Source organism: Aythya fuligula, chromosome 3, assembly GCF_009819795.1.
Source record: "Aythya fuligula isolate bAytFul2 chromosome 3, bAytFul2.pri, whole genome shotgun sequence".
NCBI lineage: Eukaryota > Metazoa > Chordata > Aves > Anseriformes > Anatidae > Aythya > Aythya fuligula.
Window position 1 is genome coordinate 99,291,403 of NC_045561.1, and position 14,017 is coordinate 99,305,419.

The following is a 14,017-nucleotide window of genomic DNA, read 5'->3' on the forward strand; positions in this document are numbered from 1 at the left end:
ATACAGAGGAGTGTATTTAAGTAGTGTCCCTTACCCTAATATGTTGACTGCATCTTCTAGCATTCAGCTGGATTTACAGTGTATCTGGCAGTACATGGAACAATGTAATTCGGTCTTCAGTGAAAAATCATGTTCTCTGCTTAAGCTGTCTTCTTTAGATGTTAGAATACATCTAAAAACCGAATATAACAATTGTTCTTTATTCTCCTTTTCACTCTATATTTCTGCCTTGTGAATTGTTAGAAATAATTTAGAGTATGCTCTTAACAGCTTTTAAAACACGTTTCTTTTCCACTCAGTATTATAGAAATGCTATTTCGCTGGATTAACACTATGAGACCAGTCCTTCTTCAGGATGATTCTTCAACTAAAATTATTTTAACACAATTTTAAGCAGAACTGTTATGTGATTGTTTGGGGGATCACAGGAAGAAGGAAGCTGAAACTCATTTTCAGACTGAATTTTCTTCTCTGAGGACTCCTTTGCAACAGATGTAGTTTGAAAGATTTTTATTTTTTTATTTTTTCCAAAATGGCAGAAGAAACAAATTGAGTATTTGGCGAGGAAGAGAATAGCTTTCTAGGTATACTTTAATGTTGTTGTAGTATCACTAAAATATAGAGTAGGCATGTAAAACAACAAAGCAAATATGAAGGACCTGAGCTTTCAATTTTCAGTTAGTTTGGACAGTTTCTGCTGAACAAATAGTTCTACTGATTTAGTATAATATGAGAATCATAACAGAACTGTGCATCTGTTAGTGTAGGAGAATAAGAATCACAATAGTTAAATAAGACATATCACAACAGACCAACTGTTGTGATATGAATATTGCTTTTGGAGAGAGAAAATGAACAAATGTACAGCATGGATAAAGAATTAAATCTAATTAGGCAAAATTAAATTCAGATTCAGGTGCAATTAATTCTCATTAATTCTACATTCTTGCACGACATTAGCTGTGGAATGATTTCCATGAAAATGACAGAGAAACACAGTAACTGGAAGAACTAGCATGAAAAAATAGGAGAAAAAACACAAATGAGGAGGCTAAGAAGTCAAGGCAAAACTACTTGGCTTTGATATGAGAAACATTGAACTGTTTCAAAACAAAAGCAAAAGGATTTAAAACTAGATTTAAAACATTTACAGAATATGAGTCTTGTTTGGTGATAGCCATTTTTCATGATCTCCAGATTCAGTGAGGGAACTTGACCATCTTCCTATCCAGCTCACTAACTTAGACACAAATATGGTCTCCCAGGAAGAGAAGATGCAAATGTGTTCAAGTACTGAAACTTGTTAATCTTATCAAACACCAGGTCAGGTTGCTCAGAGAGACTATGGAATCTTCATCTTTGATATTCAAAACAAACAAACAAACAAAAAAACCCACCTGCTATTATGTTAACTGTGTTATGTCATCTGTTATATGTTTTTTATGTTGATACTTAAAAGTCATTTGGACAGATCGCTGAGCAAACTAACTTACATTGGCTTTATGCATGGTGTTGGACTAGATGACCTCCAGAGGCCTCTATCAGCATATGACTCTGTGTGGAACTTCTTTCCAGAAAGACTCTTAAATATCATCATATCATCAAAGAGAACAATGTCGGCTGCTTGTTAAACCAAGCGAAGAGGCAAAACAATTTTCACTAACCAAAGTACTCCAAATCCATATTTTGCATCAGCAGCTAACTCCTGGGAAGCTTCATGAATTCACATACATATCAGTCTTCATAGTTTCCTTTCGCTTAGTACAGACATGTTGCTATTTGTGGTGTTCAAGCTGTGCCTAGCTGGAACTTAGAAAGTCTGCTTTGAAGATGAAGCATGTAAAACACTGAGTGTCATCATTTCTAAGTTCCTCTGTGGTTTCATCTCTATAACATTATGTTTTGAATAGCAAACATTCTGTAACCATTAATCAAAACTTCTAGCATTCCTTTTTTGGAGGGGGGGGGGGGATCATTGTATATGTGAAAGGCACACAAATACAAAAGGTGATAGAGAAAACCTGTAAGATTTTTTTTCTTCCCAATATGTAAAATTTTAAAACAAGTCTACCCACTTGTTTTTTGAAAGACCAAAAGCATCTACTTATGTTACCTCAAGATGTACTTCTCTTTGCTTTCTTAATTTTGTATTGTTCCACGATGCTTCATGGTACACTTGTTCTTGACTTGCAGACCAAGCTGGCATCTGTTGTAGATTCATATCCCACTTTGATTACATGAGTGTACCCATCTGTTCTGACTTTTCATACATCAGAGATCTACTTGATTTTCTTCATTTCCCTCGAGTGTTATGCTTCATTTACTTTTCTTAACCATTTAACTAAAAGTACTATACACAAAACATACCAATTGCTTTATTAAATATAACACACATTAAATTTCTAGTCATTGCAGTATCAAGATGCTTTATTGCTGTAGGAAAACAGTAAGTGCAAATAAGAACTTTCATTTATCTGCAATGATTGGATTACATTTTGTTACTGACTTGTTTTATCTCCTCATAATGAGTGCCATTGCTCATTTTGTTCATACAGGAACTTTTGCAAAGTATGTTAGAACACACTAGAAACTTAATAATACATTGATGATGTATGGGTAATTTTCCATGCAGTTTCAAATGGTAGTTTCAAATTGGTTATGCAGTATGGGAATAGAGTGGTGAAAGCAGTGCTGAGAATGGGACGGTTTGTAGTGTTATGCCTTATTACTCAGTAAGAAATAAAATGGCAGGTTTCAATCCAAGTAACAGAACAATTTTTATCCCACCCACGTACTGAGACTCAATTATAATCTCACTTACATACCAAAGAAACACAAATAGCTTGATATTGGGTACCAGCATTTGGTTGCTTTTGTTCCATACAAACTTTTTTTGAACTGAATAATTATTCTTTGTCCACTCATATGGTCAAAATAACCATGAAATAAACCTGTCAGTAAGAAAGACATGGGGAGTGAAAGTAAAAAATATATTAGATTTTTTTTGCATCCATAAAAAAGATACACTTATACATAATATATGTATGCATATATGCAAAATTTAAGCAAACCTTCTGAAGAAGGAAATTATATTTTCCTTCTTTACTTCTTCAGTGTTTTATGTTTTTGAAGTATACATTTGGAACTCTTTTTTCTTTATGTTTTTTTTTTTTTTTTTTGCTTCCAAATATTCTTGTATTTATGTTTCTCAATTTCTACACCTATATAGTGTCCTTTCTCTTTTAATTTTATATTTTCTTCCTGTCTTAACAAATTAGTTTATTTCTCCTTCTTGAGCATCTTTTCCTTTATCTTTTTGGTTTATGTTTGCTTTTCTTCTTTTTCATAGTCATTAGTGCTTAATTTCTAGTTTGCCTTCCTCTTATCCCAAATAACAGTAATACAGTTCTAAATCCACTGAGCTCACTACAAATCTTTCAATAGTAATCATTCTTCTGCTACCTAGCTTGACTGACTTTCTTCCCCTAGAGAGTATCTCATTCAATCTTCCATATCTGGTGCAGCGATCTGCATATAAATCAACTCAAGCCCTGGTTTTCTCCTAAATACACAAAAACTCTAAAACAAGCAAGCAAACAAAAAAAAAAAAAAAAAAAGCTTTTATGCCTTCTAGTTGTACTATAATTCTCTTCCTAAATATATATATGTACTGAGACTTCAGTTAATATTCTTCAGGGATACTCTTCTCTGACTTCAGAATTGATCTACAAATGTTTTATTTGTTGAATTTTTTCACATCTGTGTTAAAAAAAATGGACAAAGTTGATATAGACATTCATTTTTTCAGTGTTTTTTAGGAAGATCATGAATAGTAGACATTTTGTCTACTAACACCTTTAACACTTAGGTAAGTATTTTATGGTGGTAATATATAAACTATAATCTTGTGATTTAAAAGACTGCAGAGTGGTTTTTTTTTTTTCTGGTGTTGTTTTTCGTTTGTATTAGTTTTGGTTTTGTTTTCAAATTACACTGAATTATAACATACCGTCTAGTTTTTGTGCATAATTTTTTATTTTCTTTTGTAAGACAAAAATCATCAGGCCATTTCATCCTTATTTTTGCTGCGAGGCATATAATTGTTTTTTACTTCCACAAACTATTTTGATGAGGTGCAGTTAAGTAAAGGTTTTAAAGAAAATGTAAACTGAAGAACTGTTGATCAATGTCTGATATTTCTTGGTAATTATAATCAAATTTTGAAACAAAAAGGCTCTTCTCATGTTTTTAATAGTTCTAAGACTCTCTTTGCTTTTATGATACGTTATTCAGGCTTTTTTTTGATTAGAGTTCTTGATTCCTGGAACTGGAGTTTTTGTTGGTTGTTTCAGTCAAGCAGACTAATATTCAGAGCAATGTATTTGAAAAGTGACTTAAGTACTGATGTTTGTTTTTTGTGTTGACTTTGATAAAGTACAACGAATAGGTGAAGTTATTCCATATCCATGTATTTTTTTTCCATAAAAAATTAAATGAATAAGAAAATAAATGAGAGATGTTAAAATGTTGCAATAATTCAATGAACCACTGAATGTACCATTCCCTCAAGAAGTACCATTCTCTCAAAATGGGGTTCACATTCCCCCAAAAGCTAATCCAATGAATGTGGTTTTTAATCATTCTTTTTCTTTGGTCTAAGGTTGAAAAAGATTCTGAAAGATTCTGTAGAACAGGTTACCAGCTTACTATTGAGTTTATAGATGCTATTAGTTATAAAAATCTGTTTGCAGTGTGGAGAATCAAATTTAAAGCTGATTCTGGTCTACCACAGGTAGGCTGGTCACAGTATGGTGTGACTACAATAAAAATAAATAATCAGTTCCATCTCAGCAAAAAAACTTTGAACACGTGCCAAAAAGTATCTCTGCAGCTAATCAGAAAATATGGTCTGTGATTGTAGCTCAGTACATTCTCAAGAGAATAATCTAAAAGATAAGTGCTACACTAAATCAGGGCTGTAATATTTTCTACTCCTACTGCATCTTGCAGTCATAGGTAAGAATACAACAGCGACAGTCTCACACACATTCTATAAAACAAGTAAAGACCATTTTACAGATGGAAAAGGTTGGCATAAGGCACATTTTCATTGCAAAGAAATCTCATTTTATTTCAAGTTAGAGAAATTCAATACCCTTTCTCTAAATGGAAAATGTTCGCCAAAAGAAGGTTATTGTTGTCTTCTGCACTACTGTTGGTACTTAAAACCAATGCTTACTGGCCAACCTGTGTTTTTTGTCAACTACTGTCAGCAAAATAAAATCAAGTTTATTTGGAAGTGAAAACACACTTGTATGGAATTGCAGTCCTCTGATATCATCCTGCCCTGAGTTTCAGATAAGAACTTGTTTTAATGTACTAAGTAAACATCTTTGATTTGCAACAAGATATATAGTTATGTTTCTTGGGATGTGTCATGTTTGTTTTAATATATGATGTTTGATGAATGGCCTGGACAAGCTGAAGACTATCTGTGACAGTTTTGCCATCTGACATTGTGGGCAATTCCAAAATTCTTTGGTGAATGCTCCTTTAAGAGTAAGTGGTGATGGTGGTGACGGTGGTGATGTCAATGATGGTAATGAAAAACATAATAGTGAGATAAATCCTTTGCTTATCAATTTAATCAGTAATTTATTTTTTTAGAAAAAAAGTAATACTGTTACAAGTTAGTTAATTGTGTACATTTGCACGTCAGCAAACACGACTTCATGAATGTAAAGGAGAATAATGTTTAGGTCCTGTGTTTTGGATATGGTTGTTTTCTGAGTTATTTGGTATTATACTACCATGCTGATAAAAGCAATATATGATACAATTTGTCGTAGATTATCAGCAATACTATGGTATATTTTGTTAGAATTATGATGCGTCTGAATATTTTGCTTCTAAACCGTTGCTGACTAGTATAGATGCAAAGTTTTGGTGAGACATATTGGATTTATAAAACAGCAAAGTGAGAATTGAAAAGGCTACTGTATTTATTGTGCTGTTTACTCTTTAGAATGATAGTACTGGACCTCAGTAGAAGCGTATAGCAGAAGCAGTGTCTGGCTCAACATATTAATCTATATAATTATTTCTAAACAAATAGGTTACTAAGAGACATATGCTTCATATAATAAAAAACTAGAGAACAATGTGTGAAATCCTCATGATACAAGAGTATGAACGTACTATTAGCTTATCCTTATCCATTTTTTCCACCTTTGTGCTCTGCAGTAGTAGCAACGACACATAAACATACCAAGGTTTCAGTAGAAAAGTATTTGTTGTTTTTTTTTTTAGTTTTTCTATTTTTGTGTGTGTGTGTGGTTTTCGTTTGTTTTTCCCAAAATCTATCCATAGCACAAATGCTAAAGTTTTCATACAATGTAACGAATGCTTTCTTCAGTCTGTGTGTTTACTGACTTCCAGCAGAAGTGGGCTCAAAATATTCGCAAGTGTTATGACATTTCAATCCCTATGTAATTCAGTATTTTTCATAAGTGTAGCCTTAAATGAAAATGAGAATGCAATAGCTTTATATTCACATTGGTGGAGCATTCTAGAGTCCAATTCTTGTTTCAAGGGCAATATGCTCTTTTTAAAAACTTTAAAATACGAAAACATTTTTAATACATTTAGGTTATTTTTGATGGGCAACTACTTTTGTGATATCCTACTACCACACTATGGGATTATTCCTTTACAAATTTGCAGATACCTCAGCAAGGAAGCATGTTAATGCTTAATTTTATATTATCTTAAAATTAATTTATCTGAAATATATTTTTAAAGTATTGTAATACTGTTGGAGCAGAGTTCTGTAACAAATGATGTTGGCGTTTAATTCTACCAGAACATAAATCGTGGTCATGAGATAAAATATACCTAAAAAAAGTATATAAATTCTGTAAGACAATTAGCGTGACAAAGACAATTTCTTAACAATGGCAAACGTGAGCATACAGAAAGCTATTTGATTTCCGGTAAATCTAGTGACTTACTCAGATGTATTTCTTTAGAGGTGTAAGCAACTGAAGGTTTGTTTAGTATTTCCAAGTTTTGACTGTGCAATAGGAAGGGTAGGATCATGTTGCATATAAACTGCTGGCTATAATATTTATGTAATATAATATTTAGGTTTTCTGCTGGCTCAAGTGAGAGTCTGCTGTGACGCAAGCAATGATTTCTCAAATGGTGATTACTAATGGAACCTTCTAACTTCGCTAGATTCACTGTCTTGGTACATCTGCTTTTATAATAATTACTTAATTTTTACATATTAAATTCCACCTATTCTCTGTGACTGAGATAGACACACAGTGTATGCAAATCTATGCAAAACTTTTGCTGACTGGGATCGGAGCAAAATTCAGGCAGCCTGTACTGTAAAGGTACTTCGAAGGACTTTTACACACCAGCATGATTAAAGGCTTCAAGAGTCAGGTAGTTGTGGGAAAGCAAACATAAAGAAGATGATGCATCCTAATCTAAGATGACCACTCTTCCTTGTGGAAAGACTATTCAGATATATTTTTGACCCACTGAAAAATAGAGCTTTCATTTTAAATTATTTTCTTTTGCAGGTCATACATATGGGATGGGTACATGAGAGACTTGAAGGAACTGATTCATCTCAGCTCTACAAATTCAAGTTTCTGGCATTGAAGGGTTCATCCTTCTACATTTTCAGTACTCCACCGGTAAAAAAAAAAATATATATATATATATTTTTTTGTTACAGTTCCATTGTATATGGAAACCTGTTTGTTATGTCTGGGTTTATTTTTCCTTACTAAGAGAAGTTGTCAGCTGAGATTTCAAAAGCAGTTAGAGCCATAAGTGCCACTGAATTTCACTAAGCTTTAGATATTTAACATCTTTCAATGTCCTCTGAAAATCATACCAGATCTGGTTAGCTAAAAGAATTCCTTATAGGGAATATACTGTTTTTACTTTTTAAAGTTTTTAAGTTCATATTTTTCACTGGTTACTTACAGCCAAATTTTTTTATCTTACAAATTCAAAGACGTTTTTGGAGATGTAATGAGTTGCTAGTAACTCCTTCTTCTTAAAGACAAGACGTGTCATGAAATGCACCATCCATACTGATAGTAGATGTGGATGTTGCGTACAAACAAGGGATTGAACTGTTAGAGAGAATCCAATGCTAAGTGTACAGTTCGAACAAATGACAGCATCTTGCTTTGATAGTTTCTTATTATATAGTTAGTAAAGAGAATTCTATTTCACAACAGATGACTTACCTAATATTTCTGGGGAAAAAAAAAGAAAAAAAAAAAAATCACCCTAAGAAAATTAATTTACAAGAATGGAACAGAAATGAGTTGTAGAATTCTAAACTCTTAAAAAAGTACCCATACTTATCACACTGTATTTTTTTATCCTTTCTTTTCTCTCCAGAAAGCCTTTGCTTTTTTAGCTAATCAAAAAGAACAATATGTGGAATTGGAATGCAATTTCAATTAAACAGCTCTGTAGCATTATTACTCAGAAGGTGGTCAATCTCCCAATTTCTTCAGCTGATCCAAAAAAAATCTCATCCTTTACATGTATGCCGTCTACTGTACCTTACTGAAGTACAAACTTCAAACCATATTTATGAACCTTAAGACAAACCAACAGGCAACATTTTATCTTTCTCTAGATTGTAATTCTAAAACCAGGGATTCCTATTAACTTCAAACATTATTTTTAAGTGGCCAAGTAATAGTAATTTAGCACATCTGGGAAAAAGTTTTATGTTTTTTTTCCCCTGCAAAAAAATGATTACTCTATATGTTAAGTCAATAAACTAAATTTTGATTCAATTACTGCAATCCAATTAAAATGCAAAAACAAACCAAAAATATTAAACAAATAAATAACACACCACATAAATGCTTTTCCTTTATAATTTTTTGTTATTGCTTTTAGTCTTGTTTTTGAAGAAACATCAATATAATTAAAACTATCCATCTACATGATACTAATTGGGCATAAACTGCTTCATTTATCATGTTCAGCACTTTACAAAAGAACAGACAAATGAGGATGAATGTTTAATAGTATTTTACCATGTTATTTGACAGTATCTACTACATCCTATTTTGTTTCTGTGCAAAATTTTTGTAGAAACAATGGCTTTTCAGAAAAATGCACAAAGGTGACTCTTTAGTCATTGTGTTATGTCACATCAGTAATCAGATACACTAGTGAGTGTAAAATATTAATGACAGAGCCTATTAATAATAAAAAATCTGTAGACCATTGGCCTTGTTATTTAATCATGCCACTGATTTATTGTATCGGGGCAAACCAGGAAATTAGAAGTTTCCAGCAACCACACAAGTTGAGAATTCAAAGCTGAATCTAAGGTGTGTTCAACTTCACTCTTTGAAGTTGATTATCAGGGCCCTGAGGGCACCTCCAGCCCTGACTGTCCATGACAGCCAGGACTCCATGTCAACACCTAGGGCTGTCAGACAATGAGGCTGCAGCAGGGCCAGTCTCCAGCTCCCCAAAGGCCTGCCATGCCCAGCGATGGCCCCACCAGGCCAGTTCCACCCATAGGCCTGACCTCTGCCATCTTGGCCTGGCCTCTGCCCCATCCCCAGCCCAGTGACCTGAGGCTTCTACGGTGTCCCCAGCTGCCTGGCTTCTGCCTGGGCCTGGTTGGAAGGGACTTTCCCCATAGCATCCCCTACGGTGCTGTGTTCTGTATCTGTGGCTAAATTAGAGCTGATAACACACCCATGTTTTGGCTGTCGATGAGCGGTACTTGTATACCATCAAGGCTTCCTCTGTTTCTCACATTGCCTCCTCAGCATGTAGGATGGAGGTGGGCAAGAGTTTGGAAAGGGACACAGCTGGGACAGCTGACCCAAATTGGACAGAAGAGATACTCCATACTATATAACTCAGCAACGAAAAATAGAGATTTTGTCTTTAAAAGAATAAGTTGCTTGGACACTGAGCATCGGTCTACTTGGGCAGGTGTGGTGTGTGTGGTGTATGATTGTATTGTTGTTTTTTTTTTGTGTGTGTGTGTGTGTTTTTTTCTTTTGCACTTGTTTTTTCTCTCTTTCCACCAATTATTGAACTGCCTTTGTCTTAATCTGTGAGCTTTCTTGGTTTTGCTCTATTCTCCCCCTTCTCCTGCTGGAGGTGGGGGTGAGTGAGTGAGCAGTTGGATGGATGCTTAGCAGTTGACCGGGGTCAATCCACTACAGGTGTCATATACCCTGTCTTGAGAGACCCTGCCCTGCCAAACCCCAGGGGGAGTTCCCACAGCCCAGACGCTGGTGATATGTCATGTCCCAGCTTTGTAGCTGGAAACATCGGTTGTCAACAAAGCCATGCAGTGAGCTGCTTTACTATTTTCAGACATTTTTAAGGGTGCTGATCTTATTGTTACTTCTACTGACTTCTTTTTTTAAATATTGGATTGTTCTACCACAAAAATAAAAATGTTTTAACATTAACATGGTAGATAAGATTTTTCCACTATGTTTTATTTTGAGATGTATCTATGGTGATATTGCTATTTGCGTACTAAACCACACAAAGTAGATGTCGTACACGTCATCTTTAATTGTAATTACCTTACTTGCAACTTTACAACTGCTTATAAAAGGATCTAGTGCAATTTTTATTCTTTTTCTGTTTCTTTGTGTGTAAAAGATCATGAATGTAAATACAGCTGCTAACTTTCATAAGAATGAAAAGCTATGGTTAACCATGCACAAGAACCAAGAAAAATGTAGAGCAAATGTTAATTTTATAATATGAAAGAATCTATGTAAAGTAGTCTATTTTTACTCTGTTTCAACAGTATCTTAGATGCTGTTTCTAAGAATGTAGAATCTTCAGAATAAAAGTAAATGTCAGCAATGTTGCTCACTAGATAAAGGTCTTCATGCACCCCTGAAGTGGCTCATCTAACAGTATTTAAGAAATCTGAAGATTTAATTTATAGATTGTATCTGGATTATGGCACATTTCTGAAAACTACGCGTATGAAAAACACCACAGCACAAATAGAATTTATTATTTTAGATATGTTAATATACAAGCAGTATTTTAGTACATTCTAAAAGCATCTGATACATTTCTGTCAATTTTCAGGTCTTGAAAGTGTTCTGAATTCATATCCTAGAAGAAATTGTGGAGACATCATTCAGAATTATCATTTAAAAACAAACTTTTTTGTTTCTTTAATTGAAACTTTACAGAAAAATGAAATGTTTTCTTTTTATTGAATATGTGCTATATGTTTGGGAAGATGGTACTGAGTGATTTTTTTGTCATACTCACAGATCAATATTGTTTTTCAATTCAGGTCTTAAAGTAGCCATGCCTTTGGAGTTGTTATGTTGCTCTTAATTACAAAACTGTCTTTTTCATTGTGATTAAATAGTACTGAAGTGATTTATGTGAAGGTAGTTAAGTAATTACTGCATATCCTGCGTTTTAAGTTTAAAGAAAAGGAATAAATGCAACAGTACTGTGTAAGTAACAGAAATAATTATGAAACTAATATATTTTATCAGTGTTCCATCTTTGAAAAACATTGCAGAGAAGCATTCATAATTTAATTAGCATGACTGTTATCCGTAGGTTCATGCCAGTGCTTTGTATGTCCATATAACAACAGAAAAGAGGTGGCAATGAGTTGTAGGGCATAGACTTGACCATGGATGCTTGACCATGGATGTTTTTGGTGAACTTTCTAACTTTATGTACAAATTCTTTCTTTATTTTTTTATTTATTTCTTCACGTCTTTATTAGGATCTGATTGCTCTTTAGTGTGTGTTTTGTAGCATCTAGTTTGACTTGGTTTACAGATCCTTAGGCTTCTTATACTGCTATATCACAATTTGTCTCAAGAACATTTCTCAATATATTTTTTCCATTTTATTATCTTTTTTATAATTTTTTAGAATTAGACTTGGCTCATTTTTTTGATTGGTGAAAAGGCTAGTGAAAAGAGCTGCTATTGACCAGAAAATTTTCAATCTTTTGTCTCTATCATTTTGGTATTTCTAGGTGAATTGGATGCTTTGAAGTGTGATACTCCTTTAAATGCAGCCGTTTATTTGCCACGTGCGTAGTACAATCGTTTAGTGCTGATCTCTGAATAAGCATGCAAATCTTTTGTGATTGGTTTCATTACATAATTCTCTTTTAAGGATTAGCTGTTCTTCAGTTTGTTGCTTGCTATATGTATATTGCAAAATGAATTTAACTTTTTTTTCTATATCCTATTTTAAATTGTAACTTTTTATAGATCACTTGGTCTAAGAAGAATTGAGTAGCTTCCTTTAGTTTCTTGAATCCTTTGTGATGTCTGTTTTGAAAACATGATATGCTTACAGAAACTCACACTGAAGTTAAAAGTCCTTCTTGAATACTTAACATTTTTGTAACTCTTAAGTGCTTATTTCAGTCTCTCATTATGGATTTAAGACTGTAAGTTCAGATTACAATTTTATTTTTTTTCATTTCTGTTATCTCTTTGGTCTTCTGAGCACTTATGCTCCCTTTCATCTCTGCTTAGTGTTATTTGTGAGTTTACAAATGTGTTATTTTTTGATCTTTCTGAAAGAGTTAATTAGCAAAATACCTACAAACCCAAATTTTCTACAGCCTTCGCAATTTTTCATCATGTAATGCATGAGTTAGCTGGGGAGTTGGATATTCACCGATTATCCAATGTTGTAAATAACAGCATTCAGCTACTCACGGTCATAAATTTATGTGTTAGACAAACAAGAATTAGTGACAGCTAGCTGAATTCTACTTGGTATTATCATGTATTTTTTACTTTTTTGGGCACATTGCCAGAACTAAATTGTTTGAATTAAAGTATATCTCCTTAAGCCATTCTGAATATACATTTTTAGAAATGTCTGGGAATATGTTTCAATATTACATTTATCTTAGTTACCTACATTTTCCTATCAGGAAAAGGTTCTTCACCAAGAGGGTGGTCAGGCACTGGAACAGGCTCCCCAGGGAAGTGTTTATAGCACTGAGTTTAAGTGTTTAGACAGTGCTCTCAAACATATGACAATGTTTCTTTGGGTGATCCTTTGGGGACCCAGGAGTTGAACTCAGTGATTTTTGTGGGTCTTTTCCAACTTGGAATATTCTATGATTCTGTAATTCAACATATGATTATTCGACATGTCATTTAAACCCACGTTTAAATGGGTGATGATGGATAAACCTTTAATAAATGGAAATGTCCCTTAAAACAAATTTAGATATATTGCACTTCTTGTGATTTTTTTTTTTCTGATCCTTTCCAGCTTTTCTCATTAACTAGAATTATAAGATAATTTGTGATGATATGCAACTGTTAACAACTACATTTTAAACTTAAACATACTATGATTATTCTGGGGTGAAAACTGTAATAATGTCAACTGTCTCTTTGGATTCCAGTATCCCTTTGTATTATGTTTGTTTCCCTCCCTTAAGGGGAACCTCCTCAAAATGTCATTCATGTTCTCCTGGTGACCTTGCACACTATGATATTCAGACGGTTTCACTCATCTTTAAGTATTGTAGTATTTCTCTGATATACACAGTAGAAGAAAATCTTGACTGATATAGGTGCTGGTAGTGATCTGTGATCATTAGCTATCTCTGCTGAAAAAGTCATAAGAGGTTACAGAGAAACAAAAGATGAAAGAAATACACAGGATAATGGGGAGAAGGCAGTAGTCAGGATAATGGGGGTATTCAGAGTGGATTTAACAGCAGTATAACCATTGTCCATGGTAGCATCATTAGTAACAGAAAAGAACTCCAACAGTTTAAATTAATCTTCAGGAATCAAAACAAAAGATGTGAGGAAATGTAAGTTGAGTCTTGTCTCAACAGTTTTTAGGTTATAGCCCATGTCACTAAATTCAGTTTCACAACAGCAGATGAAGAGGTGCTTACGCTTTTATGTTTTGCCTAACCACTAACAGGAATGAAGGATTCTCCTGTTTTTAACTG

General features: G+C 33.6%; 1 protein-coding gene across 4 annotated transcripts in view; it reads left to right on the forward strand.

The window, feature by feature from the left end:
* Nucleotides 1-14,017, forward strand: part of SNTG2 (syntrophin gamma 2) — a 241,631-nt gene that overhangs the window by 183,897 nt on the left and 43,717 nt on the right. For all 4 annotated transcript variants that reach the window (XM_032184891.1, XM_032184892.1, XM_032184893.1 and 1 more), the window contains one exon: nt 7,593-7,709. In XM_032184891.1, coding sequence (XP_032040782.1) covers nt 7,593-7,709 — 117 coding nt within the window. The remainder of the gene's footprint in view (nt 1-7,592; nt 7,710-14,017) is intronic.